Consider the following 16,179-nt stretch of genomic DNA (forward strand, 5'->3'; position numbering starts at 1 on the left):
TCCCACTGTTGGAGCAGTCTCAATCTATTTCGGTTGTTTACCTTGTGCATAGCCAAATTCCACGAAAAGTATGACATGTACATACACCATACCCAAGTCACGCACTTGCACGAAATTGTACCAACTATCTCAAAATTTTCTTCTGAATTTTTTCGATGATAAAAATTCATATTATTATTACTCGAAAATAAGCTAAAAAAAGATTTTTCGTCTTGAATTTGGTCTCCTCCTTATTTCTGGCTTAGAATATAAGTTGAGCTGATCTGCTCATACGCGTGAATAAAGAAATTTGACTAGCGAGAAAAGGCAAGAAGAAGACGGATGAAACACATTTTCAAGAAGCTTCATCACCAGCCAAACCGTTCTAATGAGACCCCACCACCACTCCCTCCGCAGTCGCCGACGTCCTCCTCCTCCGATAGCCGGGCCACCACCTCTTCTTCCTCCAACGCTCCAACTACCGCTGCCGTTGCCGTTGCCGTAGGTTCATCTGCCAGTCATGATTCCTCTGGTGATACTAATCGTCCGCAGCAAGATTATTATTCTTCGGAGGAGGAGTACCAAGTGCAGTTGGCCTTAGCCCTGAGCGCCTCGTCTTCGGGTCAGGTGTCTGCCTTCCGAGAGAAGGCCCTGATACGTAGCGTGGGAGCCGCAGACAACGCCATCACTGCTGCCGAAATGCTGTCACGCCGCTATTGGGTCAGTTCCATTTGCTTGCTTTTTGCTCTTTATGAAAATATCTCCTTTTACATGTTCTGGAGCTCCATTATTGTTTATGAGATTTTATGCAATTTTTTTTAATTTTAATGCATTTATTCGTTATATTAGTGTTTTGAGTGATTCCATTGCTTAATCTTGAGATGCGCGTCCTTTGTGGTCTTCCATGAATGATGAGAAATGTTTTCTTTGATTCATAGCAGTCAGTAATTTGCATTTTATAGTCCAATTCTATGTATCTCATGAATACTCCTTCCGACATATGTAATTACAGTATTCATGTGATGAATGCTGCCTTTAGTATAATTCAGTGCTTGATATTCTTTAGTTCTAAATCACGTGAGTCCGTGTACCTTATTGTTAATTGTCAACCAAAATCTTCCCTCTTTATGATTTTGATCGTGTCATTATTTCTATATTTCTCTTATGTTTATATGCATATGGTTTTTGATCTGTTATTCCAATCTTTTTGGTCAAGTGTGGGGAAAAGATGGCTGATTGCTGGAGGTAGGCTTGATCCCTTATATTATAGAAATGTTGGGGGTCTGCCTCAACCACTGTCACTGGATGGTTTGTGAAAAACATAAACACATATAAGATTGGGTCTAGCACAAATATTTGGTCAGCTCAGTTAAGCCTGAAAAGAAAAGAAGTGATGTTTTCTTTATCAATATATATTTCTACTATACAAAGGTGATGCAGTAATAGGAAACTAGATACCGAATTATAGTAATAATGATAATAATAAAAGTTGGCTGATTAAAAGTTTCATCAACAATAGCCCATTACCATGATGTTGTCAATCTAGTCCATGACCATGAGGGGGATTTGCACAAATGGGTCTGTGCAATTTTATTTTATTTTATTTTTGCAAAACTAGGCTTTTACAGTTAGTGTCTAAAACTCAGGCTAGGTGGTCACCTAGGTGCCTCTCGACCGCACCAAAAAGCTGCTAGGTGGGCAGGGCACCTAGGCGGTCTTAGGCAGGCCAAGGCGGGCCTAGGCGTTTAGGGATTTTTTGGGATTTTTTTTTTGGAAGCCCAATCAAAACCATAACATGACATAAGAAAAAATTATAGGTTTCTGCTTTTATTTTTTTTGGGATTGAAAGCCCAATTAAAAATACTATTTGTTGGCTTGCGCTTAACCTCATGCACCACTTTCATCTTCTTCATCTACATACTTCCGCGTACTCGAGAAAATCGAACCGGGTTTTAAAGGTAATTTTTTTCTTTATTTTTATTTCTCTTGGATTGCCTGTTATCCTGAACCGCCTTAAGCAGAAGCAGGAGGAATGGACCAAGTGTCAAATGGATTTTAACAAAATTTGGGCTGAAATTTATTCTAAGAATCATTACAAGTATCTTGATATCATGGAATCTGCTTATCAGCGTCTAGTCCCCGTCTAGGCAGCCTACACAGGCACTAGGCATTGGTCTGACACTCGACTAGCATCTGACGAATTTTAGAACCTTGTTTACAATGTATTTATACTATTTTATTAAGTGTGAGACACCTATACTACCTGCTTTGGTATGTCCTTGTTACACCTAATGAACAAAATAAATTTACTTTTGTAACTTTGCAATTTAAGTGAAACTACATGCGGAGCAAGGTCAAAAAAGGTCAAAAACTGATGAAAAAATTCTTCACTTCACAAAATCGAAATTTTACAAACGTGGGTAAAATAACTTCCCCATTTTCTCTTTTTCTCTCCGTGGATTTTAGGCTGAACTTTGCAGTTGTGATTTTCATGTTTTTCTTGGCAATAATATGTATTCAAATAATAGCTACTATATTATTTCATAATTTTAAAATATTATAATATTAAATCTTATGCCTTAAAAATTGATTTTTTATATAATTTTAGAAAAATATCATAATTTAACCATACATTTGAAATATAAAAATGTGTTATACAACATCGCGTGTGTCAGTTTTGCTTGTTTAATATAAATAGAGGCCTAGTTTTGCAAATTTTTTTTTCTCGGACTCGTTTGTCCAACTGGCTCTGACCATGATGCGATACTTGTCTACAAGATTTATCCACTGAAACTCTTAATAAAAGAAAGTTTTCGGTTTTATCTTTGATGGACTTTTGGTTAGATTTGCCAGAAAGGCTGTCAAGAGCATTTGGTTTCCATGATTCCTTTTTTGTTTAATTCGAAGGCAAGGTGATTTGATGGAATTACTTCAATGCATTGCTTGCCTACCTGGTTCCAGTTATTGGGGGTCTTTCTTTCTTTATTTTTTAAGCTGTTGTTGAAAGTTAGTGTGTGGAATCATCAAAATAATTTCATAACTTCTAAGTGTCACAACAAAGAAAATTGGAATTACCTAGCTGGGAAATAGTGTGATTAGGATGCTGCTTTTTTGGGTCTGAAATGGGAACAAACTTATGGTCAGGTTGGACCCCCTTGAAACTCAGGGTCTCAGATTTGCTGCTTTTATGGAAAGTGGACTAACTTTTTGAGTCTCTTCCATGTGAAAAATTGTAGATTTTTTGCACATATAATGTAAAAGAACTCAAAATACTTCTGAATGTTGCACATACTGAGGTCTTAATGTAAATAGATTCCCTACACAACAAAACTACAAACTCATGAATTCCAGATTGTGCTTGCCCTCAATCTAGATTTATCTCTATTGGTGTTGGACTGAGACTGCTGGCCATGTTATATAAGAGGTCATTTGGATGCCAAAATTTAGTGCTGTGAATTTTTAAAAATTCTCTGTTGATATCAGGTGTTCACGATAAAATTATATTCCTAACATGGTTTCTTACCTGTTTGCCATCCGTCAGAATTATGGAGTTCTAGACTTCGAGGAGAAAGTGGTGGATGGTTTCTATGATTTATATAATCTTTCTACAGATTCAGCAGCTCGAGGGAACATGCCATCTCTTACAGATCTTGAAAACAGTGATGGAGGTTATGATTATGAGGTTGTTTTAGTTAGCAGAAAATTGGACCCTGCTTTGGAAGAGTTGATGCAAATATCACAATGCATCATGTTTGACTGCCGTACTACTGAAATTGGTTTGCTTATACAAAGACTAGCTGAACTTGTCACAGAGCACCTAGGAGGCCCAGTACCCGATGCAAATCTTATTTTGTCTAAATGGATGGAAAGAAGCATCGAGTTGAGGACATCTCTTCATACCACAGTGCTTCCTATTGGATCCCTACAAGTTGGCCTTTCACGGCACCGCGCACTGCTTTTCAAGGTAACCTCGGTAGGAGGATACCAATGACTACTTCTTTGCCTTCCAACATATGTATGATACAACTTTGCGTAGGCAGTAAAAAGATGAAATTGAAAGAAATCTATTCAATATATTTTAGTGCTGAGCTGCAGTGATATGTAACTGATCATTTTAGGGAGCCTCACACTTTTGGTTAGATGAGTTCGACTCCATATGCATTATGCATGCATTGGGGACTTCTTCTAGACCAACTTACTATACTGAGAACTTTAAAAAAAATGCCGGTCTCTTAGGAAATTTGATGAAGCTGTTGTGACACTGGTGAAATATTAATTTAATGAATAACTTGAATATCAGCCAAATGAATTGGTGAGGTTGCTTTCCTCATTTGATAGCTTCTGCAGCTTTGAAAATGGAAAATGTTAGGCAAGAGGGAAGTGAGGTGTAGCAAGAGGTGACTTTTACATCAATAGAGCTTTCCCATCTGAGACATTGGAGCTTAACGTTGCTTCCTTTCATGCTTAGGAAGCATTATGTTGATGTGGTTTTCCTGGCTTTGGGTCATTGTGAGCTAGGAAACAAATAATCATCTGACTCAATTGCAAACTAATTCTTTGAGCCTTTGGTCTAATTTAGTTGAAGCTTGATTTGTAGAACTTGTTCGAACCATTGGATCTCAAGGTTCTGAAAGACTTTTATATTTGCGGAAATGTGGTTTGAATAAGGAGACAGACAATAATGATTAAATATTCGTGTTCTTCCTGTAATTGATGGGAGTTACTTTTCTTCATAAGAATTGTTCTTTTTTGAAACCATCACAATATCATTTTTTTTGTATTGCGTGCTCATATTTTTTTCCTCGTCTGTTTTGGTTTTCTGCTACTTTTTATTCGAAATTTACAATTTAGTCAATATCATGGAGCTTGTTCGCTATTACAATTTTCTCATCATATCCATTGCCAAGCATCCATTTTCTCTGGTAATGCCAATGAAGATGCTAAGTGTGCATGATATGGTTTTTTACTGTTTGGAACATATTAGTTTGATCTGCCTAATTATAAACAAATTTACATCTTGACCCCTGTATATATGCTTTCAAATGTTCTTGCCATCAAGTTCTGTTGCACCAGTGCTGTTCTGCAATTTTTGTTTCCTTTCATGCAGGTACTGTGTGATAGTGTTGGGATACCTTGTAGACTAGTGAAGGGAAGCCATTACACGGGTTTTGAGGATGATGCTGTTAACATCGTAAAGCTTCAAGATGACAGGTTATTTGGAATTGTAGCCCTAAATTTTACTTTGGTGGATAAATTTTTCCCCACTATATTGCCATTTGAAGAATTTCTGGTTGTGCTTGGATTGATAAATTTAATTTGGGGAAGAATTTATTAAAATGTCACCTATCTTACGTTATTTGAAATTCATCTAAGTTACTATTGAAATTGATTTACATGATATGAAATGGGTTTAAATTTAAATTGAATCTGGTTTTGAAATTCAAAACAGTCATTTCAAATCATCAATCCAAGCATAACCTTAGTGCATGCAGGTTGGAGTTCCTTTTTCATCTCTATCGGGTGAAAAGTTGAAATAAAGAAATGCTTATTCAGGGAAATATGAAAATTAGTATTTAGAAAGAAAATGAAAGCGAGGTTGTATGCTGTTCTTGTTTTAAAAAATATAAATGTTTTGGAAAATATTCGCAAACAAAGCCTCGTCTGTTGTGAAAATATGAGATGAATGATGTAGTTCTAGTCTTCTAGAAGATGCTGCAGTTGCTGTGGAAGATAAAGATATTCTCTTGGTATAACACAGTTTTTGATTAGGACACTGGAATTTCTGTCTAGTTAAAATGCAGGCTGATGTAAATATAATACAAGATAAGCAATATACTGTCTGGAGGTAAATTACATCAGATTGATGACTCTATCAACTATTTTAACATGGAGAAAGATCAAGAGTTAATGTGTGTGCGCATTTGTTTGTTGTTAGATGAGATGCAAGTGAGTAGTGTGCATTATTGCATATTGTCTAAGGGAATTCTTTTGGAAAATTTGGCAATAGAGATGTATGGAAGTTTATTTCAAACTTCTTTCTTCCCTTCATTGATGACTAAATTATAGAATTTTCTATATCCATGGCTTATCTTTAACACGTTACAGGAGTTCCATTAGCTTTCAACCTCTCTTTATTTTACGTTTGACTCTCTAAATTTTAATACAACTGTTAGCCATGGGTTTGATTAACTGTTCTTCTAAACGTTAATAGCCCTATTGTAGCAGAAAGAGGATCAAGGACCTCTGTGAGCTCGCACTCTTGAATGTGAAAATACTTAGATTTCTTGCGCAGGTTGATTGATAATCAACTGGATAAAGTTGCTAAGCTAGCGAAGTTTGTTTTTGGTGGCTAGTTAGTTGTTGAAGTCCTGAAACATGAAATCACGTATTTGCTGTTTCAACTAAGATGCTTCATCAAATTAGTTGTCTTTGGTGGTTTTTGTCCTGCCATCTTTTATTCTTACTTTTAGAATTTTGGCTAGTTTGATTTGCGTGAATGTTGCCAACGATTGTGTGAGTTTTTATCTTAACTAAAGAACCGCTATCATGCTAAAATTTCCAACTCAACTTCTCCTTTTACTTGTATGATACATCTTCTCATAATATGCAGAATGTGGTGTAGATCTTATGAATTAATTTTGTATTTTTGTGTAGTTCTTTATATAGCATCAAGCATCAGCTAAATGAGTTACTTTTTTTTCAGCGAGTGCTTGGTTGATCTTATGGGAGCCCCAGGGACACTAATTCCAGTTGATGTTTCTGCAAAAGATACCCCATTGAATTCATTCAATCCTCAACAAAGCAAACTTCCTATTCTTCATACAAATAAAGTTGGCAAAGTTTCTTCTCAAAAACCCGATCAGAATTCCAATGGTGGAAATCACTGGTCGTCTGGTGCTGTTTCTGTAGAGCCAGAAGCATTACATAAGATCTATGATACTAGTGTTGATAATAGAGCTGGCTTTTCTGGACTAAATGACAAGTTTCCTTGTGCTAAATCGATGGATCATATCTCATCTCAGGTGAATGGGAGTTCATTTGTTAAAGGGAGTAGTGGAACTAAACCAGCTGGTGATGGCTCAAAAATGAAGTTAAATGTGGTTCCATACAGTCCTAAGACTTCCGAAGCCTCGAAAAATCTTTTTGCTGATCTCAATCCTTTCCAAGTAAAAGGATCTGACAAGTCAATGATGAATAATCTTGCTAATGGATTTGACAGACTACAATTGCCAAACAACAAGATTGATAATAGCCGGCTTCCTGCGCCTATGCGGAATAATCTCAATGCACAGAGTGAGGTCTCTAAGAGAAATGAATTCAGTATTGTGGAAGGTATATTTTTGGACACGCAAGGACATGATAACAACAATATGCCATCTATTATTTCAAGAAGCGCTAATGTTCAATCCAAAGCTTTTAAAATTTCTGAAAAATCATTTGATTCCGATACAGATGAGGATGCTCTTCCTATGTCTAGTAATGGTTTAAAATTTGCAGCTGGTGAAACCAAAATCAGTCCACTGCGCTTTGGGGAAGCTTCTAATTTGGTTAATAAGGAAACAGATCACGGGGAGAATGTTAAGGGCACACTAAGTGAAGAACCGGGAGCAAAAGACCACACAGATAACTTTACCAGACCTCAAGACGAAAGTATGCAACACATATTAACTGAGAGCAGTAAGAAACTGAGGGAAACTGAAGTTGCTGGCCGTGCAGTTGATTTAAGTGCTAAGTATGTTGCTACAGTGATTGATGATGTTGGTGAATGTGAAATTCTTTGGGAAAATCTTGTTATCGGTGAAAGGATTGGACTAGGTAACACTACTGGCTGTTAAAGATCTTTAGCTTTTACTATATTTTAATGCCTAATGTTTGCATGTTACTGCCGGTGTTTTTCCTTGAAATAGATTTTGTGCACATTTTCAATGACTGACTCAGCGGTCATGACTGATTATTTGTGCTTGTCAGCTTGCCATTGTTCATACTACCAGAAAATGAGTGGATGTATTTAAAAAATTATTTTGGGCCTGTCAGAGCTATTTAGCTTTTGTCACAATTACTACAGAGATGTATAGGATTGCTTTTCATTACTCCTCATGTCTACGAGTTTTCATTTCATGGGCACTTTGTATTTTGCAGGTTCGTATGGGGAGGTCTACCATGCTGAGTGGAATGATACTGTAAGTTCTTTCGTTTGTCTTATAACTTCTATTGTTAAAGCAGAAACTATGTGAACTGTATTTGTTTAGACGGATCCTGTTGGGGTTTTTGTGAGGAACCACGTGTTTCTCTATTTTGTCATTTCAGTTTATAGCTAATTTTTAACGTGAACCCACCACTTCAAAAGTTCGTCGTTGAAGGAACTCCATTTTCTTCCATGAAGAGATGTGTTTTGCTTGGATTTTTATCTGTCTCTCATCCCTCCATCTACAAGCTACATCTATATGTGAACGGATTTATGTACTATGTATATGAACATGTGTTTCTGTCCATGTGACATTGCAGTAGTTTTATATACATTTCTATATTATTTGTTGTCTTAAAATGGTGTATAGTTCGTAATTTCGCGTTTTATGGGATTATAACTTGTAATACTGCCTCTCGGTTTTGATGTAGATGATTCATGCATTTGAAGGGGATCACTTTTTATCTGCAAGATATTATTATTAGATTTAACTCTTTAATTTGGTCACAGGAGGTTGCTGTGAAGAAGTTTCTTGACCAAGATTTCTCAGGCGCTGCTCTGGATGAGTTCAAAAGAGAAGTAAGAATCTTTCCATTCATTGCATAACTGCGAGTCATTTTATTTGAAATATCTTGATCTTGTGTGTAAAACTCTGATTTTATTTTATGAGGTAATGCATTGATATCCTTTGTACAAAGATATATATAATTTTTTTGCTGCATCTATCAATGAAAGGTCTTGAGAAGATATATGATGTTCCTGTGAATTCACTTAAGGAGATCCAAAACAAAAAAGTTATTTTTATCCTCTTTTGTCAGCATGCACTCACCCCGACCCACCCACGAAAAGGAAAATAAAAAAGGCCCCCGACAATAATGTCTATTAGTTTGTTACCAACTTACCATGAGTTGTGCGTTTTAATTTTGCATGTAATTTGTCATTTCACCTTATAATTGAATGTGGCTAATCCGTTGCATGTGTAAGAGTTTCTTTTCCTTAAATTCTTTAAACAGTTTGGCGTCAACGGTCAACCCAAATTGTAGAATATTATATACACACCTTAAAGATGGTTTGTAGCCCCTGTTTTATCTTTTTGTTGTAGCTACTGTCTAAATTTTTTTGTTTCTCTTAGAGGTGATTAGTAGCTGTTTATGGTTTTAGGTACGGATCATGCGCAGGTTACGGCATCCAAATATTGTGCTTTTTATGGGTGCGGTGACTCGCCCACCAAATCTTTCTATTGTCTCCGAGTTTCTGCCACGGCATGTTTTTCCATCCTTTTCATTAGCGATTTTTTGTTATTCTTTTAATAGAGATGGTGAAAAAGTTTATATTTACATATAATTTTGCTAACTAACTTGATTTTTTCGGTGGGAAACTTGCTATTTTGCTGTCAAATGAGATATCATTTTTTGTGTTGTGTTAGCTTTCATATGGCAGTGCTATTATAAGAGCACTTATTGAAGTTTTAGTAGCATCTACTGGATAGTTTCAGGTTTCATGCCTGGCAAGGTTTTCATGTACTCAACAATGCTTGGATATCTAAACTAGGAGGTCAGTTTTTAGTTCAAAGGTCTGGTGGACTATGAGATTTGTTTCTTGAATCCAAAAGAGAGTTCCTCGGGCATGAAAGTTATTATAAAAATTAGAACGAAGTTGTTTATTTCTCTATGACTCTCTATATCGTCAAATTAGCATGCTAAACACGGTAAACCATGTGCAATCCTACCATGCGAACAATTGGAGGAATTGACTAATTGATATACCACAATAAAGGGGGGTAATTTTGTGCCATTACCATAGGAGCCTATAAATAGAGTCTCCGCTCTTCGTTTCATTCACACCAGGCTTGAGAGAGAAGTAACATTTTTTTTTTTGAATTTAGAAGTAGAGTTACTCCCAAGAATTTGAGCGTAATAGTGAGGTTCTCTTGTGAGAGCTAGAAAATTATTCTTTTGGGTGTACTCCGGGCTGAGGTTTTGAGTGGGTTTACTTGGGGTGAGAGTTGTGAGAGAGCGGGTATTTGTAAACCCTTGTGAAATGATTTTCTTTTTGTCCATAAAGTGAAATATTTGTGAGAGTTTCGTGGATGCAGTCTAAATGGAGTTTGAGTGGACCATGTAACTTTGTTGTGGTTTTTTTGTTGTTGCTTTTTTAGGTTTTCTTAATGTTCCGATTTTTTCCGCATTACTTTAATCATTTTGTTTGAAAGAGTTATTTTGTAACATGTATATGATTCAATTTATTCTGCTTTATAAACTTTTGGCCAGTCTTAAAAATCTAAACTTATAGATAATTACCTGCTATAGCTATGTTTGCTTGTCTTGCAATTAGTGAGTCTCAACTCATCCAATGTGATTTTTCAGAGGAAGCTTATTCCGGATTATACACCGTCCTCATTGTCAAATTGATGAAGAAAGGAGAATTAAGATGGCTCTTGATGTGGTATCTATGCTTATTTTGGATGCATCCCCAAGACACTGCCACCTCTTATTGTTTATCTCATGTTATAGATGCCATATTTGCAGGCAAAAGGCATGAACTGCTTACATACTAGCACGCCGACAATTGTTCATCGTGATTTGAAATCCCATAATCTTCTTGTAGACAACAATTGGAATGTCAAGGTACATCTTATCATGGATTTTTGCACTAAGATACTTACCTGAGAATACGACTTTTTTTTATCTTTCTTTATTTTCCGTTTCCGCATAGAACTCAATGTTAAGATATACATTCAGTTGAAAATGATGCAAGGAAATCCATGCTAGAGTATGTGCGTGCTTGCCATTGGGAAAACGTTTTTACTAGATTAGAGCCTTATGCTAACAAGCTTCCTGGGAGAGAGGAAAATTTGAGCTTCTGTCAATACTTTCTATGATGTACAATTTTTCGTCTTACCTTTGTTAGGTTTTTTAGAAAATTAAATAAATAATTTCAATGTTATATCACGTTGCATTAGATTGGATGGACATGCCTTGTCCAGGAGCATGAGGTGGTGCATTTAATGAGGTTTTAATTTTATTCTCTTATCTATATCTTTAGGTAATTTGAACAACATGAATTCTTTCTAGGATTTTATCTTCTGCACTAATATTCTACTGCGACAATAAAAGGTTATGGCCTATGTATAGCAATTAGAAACTTGCATTTGGTAGAGGGTTTATTATTGAGAATTCGTAGACTAAGGCTCAAGTCCATTCCTCAATGCTTTTGTTCCTATGCTGAAAATATATTTATTTGGCATATGGGCAAATAGACTGCATTCAAATCCAAATCAGGTGATCATTGATTTGAAAAAATTGAAGTGTTTCTTCCTACCACAACTTCGTGTTTTTTCTTTTTATTATTTAGCGCTTTAAATACAGTAGGATTGCTAAGATGAAAGAGACTATTCATGTTGGTTCTTAGAGTTTTGGGCCTTTTGGCAGATTATTTCCAATTTCCGATGGGGGTACTACAAAATCATATTTTAGTTAAATAATTTTAGAAAAATAAAGTGCTGTCCTCAAGATATGAGAAAAAAAATAACCCCTCAAAATGCATGGGGCGTTTGATGCAGCTAAACAGAATAACTTCGTACATACACTTCTTACTTTTCATCATCGTGATTAAAAGTATAATTTTCTTCTGTACATATTACTTTTAGTTGTATCCTCCTTTAAGTATCTAGAGCATTCATATGTCGTATTATCTATGCATCTCAGATAAGCATGATGTGGGATTTTATCTAAAGTTAATATATGCAATGTTGAAGGTAATTCCCAAAGAGCAATTTTTATCTCTTCAGAAATCTTTTATTTTCCTTTTGCAGCAAATTTAAAAAAATTCTTGGAGAAATACGCTCTCTCCTCTCACAGATACAAAGAAATAATAACCTCTCAAAGTATTACATAAGCAAATCCCAATCCCGAAGAACAAATTCAATAAAAAAATAAAGAAAATTATAATTCAACTAAAAAATAAAGAAAATTATAGAAGCAACTTAATGACAACAAATATTCATTTGAAATAAGAGAATTTCAACCACGATTTACCGTTTTTAGCTATAATCTTCAATGGGTTCTCTAAGTTCATCCTCTTCAAAGGAAGTGTTGCCGCTATTGCTATAAACTAAAGTTTTACTGAGCACAATTATTATCAGTACCTGGGATATATTTTTTTGTTTATTTTGTGTTTGTATTCACCATTTGCACATGAATATTATGTAGGTGTGTGACTTCGGATTATCACGCTTGAAGCACAATACATTTTTGTCATCCAAGTCAACCGCAGGAACGGTGAGCATGATATTTAAGCTACAAGTGATTTCTCTATGCGCAGATGCTAAACATAAATCTTAGAGATCGTTGATCCTTTTTATCTTTAACCTTTTGACATTCTTTTCTTTTTGGTGGCTCTGGTGGTCTATAGCCCGAGTGGATGGCCCCAGAAATTCTCCGAAATGAACCTTCAAATGAGAAGTGAGTCTAATTGCTTACTACTTTTGTGATATGCGTGCGCCATGATATTAATCCGTGTTCGTGTTACTTTCCTATAATCTATTTTCTAAACAATTTATGCCCTCTTATTGTTCGATACTTTGTGTGTAACATAGAAAATCGAATCCTTTTTGTTGTGGTGGATGGCTACTAGAACCATTTCCGCTATTTTGCACCATTTAAATTTATGGAATCCATAGGTGATGCTGGTGTCTATGAAGAGAAATTTTAAAAGAGTTATTGCGATATATTTATTGTTTTCACAATAAATTATTTATGTAGCATTTAGGGGGTATATTCATGCCTTAAACAATACAAGGTCATCTCCAACATTTTGCACTACATTTTGCATTACATTGGTACTACATAAAATCATCTCCAACCATTTTCCCCTACATTCTGCTTTATAATATAATATTCTCATAATATTCTTCTTTGTTTCAGCATTAATATTTTTATTTCTTAATAACTATTTATGGTTTACAACACGATAATAATTAAATCTTATAATTTATATATTAAAATTTGAATTAATTATTTGATCATTTATTATTTTTAATAAAAATATTCTTTAATTAAAAAACATAAATTTGAAGGAAAAGACGAGCATTTTATATTAAATAAATAATACTACACATACACAAATGACCGATCCAAATATGCTTGAGTACACTGAAACTCAACAAAATAAAATTTGGCAAAAAAGACTTAAAGCTGAACGTCGAGATAATGACAAATTTGGATCTTATTTTTGAGATATTATAGGATTGGGATCCGGTTTACCTTATTATTAAAAATCTATTTATATTCATAATTCATAATTTTATTTTTATGTTTCGTAATTTTGTTGTTTATTAGTTGTTGTTTCGTAATATTTGTTGTTTGTTACTCGTAATTTATACATTTTTTTAACACATTAGTAATTTAATTTGTTTGTTTGTTAAATTTATAGTTTTATAGTTAATTAATTTCAATTCAAAGTATTAAAATTTTATAATTTTCAGATAAATTAATTTAATATTTATTTATAATTACAAAAAAAAATAAAAAATTTATAAAATTTATTATTTAATTAAAATATAAAATATAATATATAGCAAACTATTTTAAAAAAATAAAAAATAAACACATGTGGGGCATGGAGCCATTTCTAAATGTGGTGTTATATGCTCTAACTCTTTTATTCGAGAAAGTCACTCTAGAGACATTTTTTTTGTTCTGATTTCTTATTTGGTCCTGATGTTATCCCAAGAAATAACTGCTCTGCATTTCCTTTTCAACCTCTTTATTATTTCCTTGATATTTCTCTTAAAATTTACCTGTTCATTAATTCTATTTTAGGAGTTTATGAGCATTGCCCGAACTTTTATTTGTTGTGTTAGGGTATGAAAGCTGTGTTTCAATTTCAGAGACGTCGATGAAGTGAAAAACAATTCGTGGCTAATTTAACCGTGCATCAGGGGATTTCAATCCTTTTATTTTGGCGTGTAAAGGGGGACCATTCACCTGTCTAGCTTTGTTGAGGATAATAATATGACAGATTGCTATTTTTTGTGAAAATTGTTCCGTTCTCTTTGTGAACTACGCAGGTGTGATGTATATAGCTTTGGTGTTATTCTGTGGGAACTTGCGACACTCAAATTGCCTTGGAATGAGATGAACCCGATACAAGTTGTGGGTGCTGTTGGTTTTCAAAATCGCCGACTTGAAATCCCCAAAGAAGTTGATCCTCTCGTGACAAGGATAATATGTGAATGTTGGCAAACGTACGTGTATATACATACTTATAATTTTCAAATGTTCCTATTTTTTCTGGTTTATCTTTAACTAACTGCTACTTGCCTTGTTACCAGTGAGCCCAATTTACGTCCGTCTTTTGCACAGCTCTCTGTCGGATTAAAGCATTTGCAGAGACTAGTTGTGCCTTCACATGTGGAGCATCCCACTGCAGCTCTGCCACAACAAAGCACATTAAATTCTACCTAGAACTAGAAATGAATGAATATGTTCCCCAAATGTCAATGCTTCTATGAAACAGAATTTTGTTGCTGTGATCCTCGTCAGATGTGAATATGTGATTTTGCTGTTATTTTTGAGTTGATATACAAGTGCACAAAGTGTATTTTAAGTTAAAAAGATTTGTGCATGTAATTATATTTACAGCTCTTTATTTTTCCAGCTTCTTTACAGGATGGTGAATGTAAATTTTGCCACAATTGTGGTTCTATATTGATCAATGGTTATCTTCCCTTGCTACTTAAACCTGGATTCTTCTGTATGCTCGGTGTAATTGGGACCTTTCTATTTTTGGGAGAGTGCACCTCTTTGGGTTTTATATAATTACCGAAAGGTCCATATTGTTTGTCTCTGCAGTAAATCCTTTTGTTAATGGTAGCGGGGAAAAATGGGTAATGGCCTGTGGAGTCATTGAAGTCTTGCATAACTAGTCCACTCTCATATGGACAATAATCAACATTTATTCTGTTTTTTTTTTTTTTTTTAGTTATGGTTTTTTATAAAATGAATGTCCCTTGTGCCGTCTGAGTTGGTAACTTCCTGTTGTATTTTCCTTACTATCAGTTATATTTCCTTGAAGCAAGATGTTTAATTAGGCCATGACTAGGGTGATTTTGGATGCAAGACACAGTTTTCATATTGTGAATTGATCATTCAGCCCTCCAATTTTAGGTAATTGAATATAGACTTGATAAAAGTCATAGATATAAACGTGAACACAAAAAATATTCATAGGGGCATAAATGAAAAAAATTAATGGATTTAATTAGGTGTGATATCTCTTATAAGTTACATATAACTCCCACTGCCTCCCTACTTAATTGAGTTAAGACTTGTTAATTTTCATGACAATGTATTAACCAACTATTTGACAAATAGCATTTCCAACCAAATAGTTTAAAATTACGACATCAGAAAAGAAAATTATTATCGTTAGTAAATATAAATTTGGTTTAATATTATTATAAAAATTAAAATTAAGTGAATGTTGAAAGAAGTGAATTTAACATTACTAAATAAAAATTGAATCGGATGAAGACATGAATTAATTATGCTATATAAAATAAAATTAATTTAAATTAAAATGGGATGGAAGAGTTATAGGAAATGAATTAAGAAATGATTTGCAACGGAAAAATTGTGACTGGGTGAATTCAATGGAAACGTTTTTTAATTGTGGATATGAATTACTAGATCAATTAAATTAGTAATTAGAATATTAATTATACAATCCCATTCTTTTATTACATGCTAAAATTAATAAATTAGATAAAAATTAAGTTATGTGGAGATGCATTATTAGATTCATTATGTTACTAATTAATATATAACTAAAACTAAAACATATATGTAGGAAATTATAAGTTTTGCTGATGCAATGTTAACCGAAAATATATAAAATTCAGCAAATAAGTAAAATTCAGTAAAAACTTATTTCCGAAGGCATCTCTATAGGTCTACCGATTTTAGTATGAGAAGCTGTCACTGAATTTGAATTTATATATTTTGGCCCTACTG

At 34.3% G+C, this 16,179-nt stretch overlaps 1 protein-coding gene across 3 annotated transcripts; it reads left to right on the plus strand.

Annotated features, from left to right (window-relative positions):
* Nucleotides 1-208: 208 nt before the first annotated feature.
* On the plus strand, nucleotides 209-14,907 carry LOC142553827 (serine/threonine-protein kinase EDR1). Of its 3 annotated transcripts, none has more exons than XM_075664329.1 (14): nucleotides 211-699; nucleotides 3,521-3,943; nucleotides 5,087-5,190; nucleotides 6,683-7,311; nucleotides 7,477-7,794; nucleotides 8,119-8,159; nucleotides 8,675-8,743; nucleotides 9,326-9,426; nucleotides 10,531-10,609; nucleotides 10,693-10,791; nucleotides 12,376-12,444; nucleotides 12,578-12,627; nucleotides 14,235-14,411; nucleotides 14,499-14,907. In XM_075664329.1, the coding sequence occupies exons 1-14, from the start codon at nucleotides 322-324 to the stop codon at nucleotides 14,629-14,631; spliced, it is 2,670 nt and encodes an 889-aa protein (XP_075520444.1). In that variant the 5' UTR covers nucleotides 211-321; the 3' UTR covers nucleotides 14,632-14,907. The 3 variants fall into 3 exon arrangements, with proteins under 3 accessions (XP_075520442.1, XP_075520444.1, XP_075520443.1); XM_075664328.1 differs by having other exon boundaries at nucleotides 213-699; nucleotides 7,432-7,794; XM_075664327.1 differs by having other exon boundaries at nucleotides 209-699; nucleotides 6,683-7,794.
* Nucleotides 14,908-16,179: the final 1,272 nt, after the last annotated feature.

Source organism: Primulina tabacum, chromosome 8, assembly GCF_025594145.1.
Source record: "Primulina tabacum isolate GXHZ01 chromosome 8, ASM2559414v2, whole genome shotgun sequence".
Lineage (NCBI taxonomy): Eukaryota > Viridiplantae > Streptophyta > Magnoliopsida > Lamiales > Gesneriaceae > Primulina > Primulina tabacum.

What these genes read in the sequence shown, in the direction of transcription:
- LOC142553827 (XM_075664327.1), top strand. Translation starts at nt 322, where the DNA reads ATGAAACACATTTTCAAGAAGCTTCATCACCAGCCAAACCGTTCTAAT. An exon ending in GTAAAGCTTCAAGATGACAG is followed by an intron (nt 5,191 to 6,682) that starts GTTATTTGGAAT and finishes CTTTTTTTTCAG; the next exon opens with CGAGTGCTTGGTTGATCTTA. An exon ending in CCAAGTCAACCGCAGGAACG is followed by an intron (nt 12,445 to 12,577) that starts GTGAGCATGATA and finishes GGTGGTCTATAG; the next exon opens with CCCGAGTGGATGGCCCCAGA.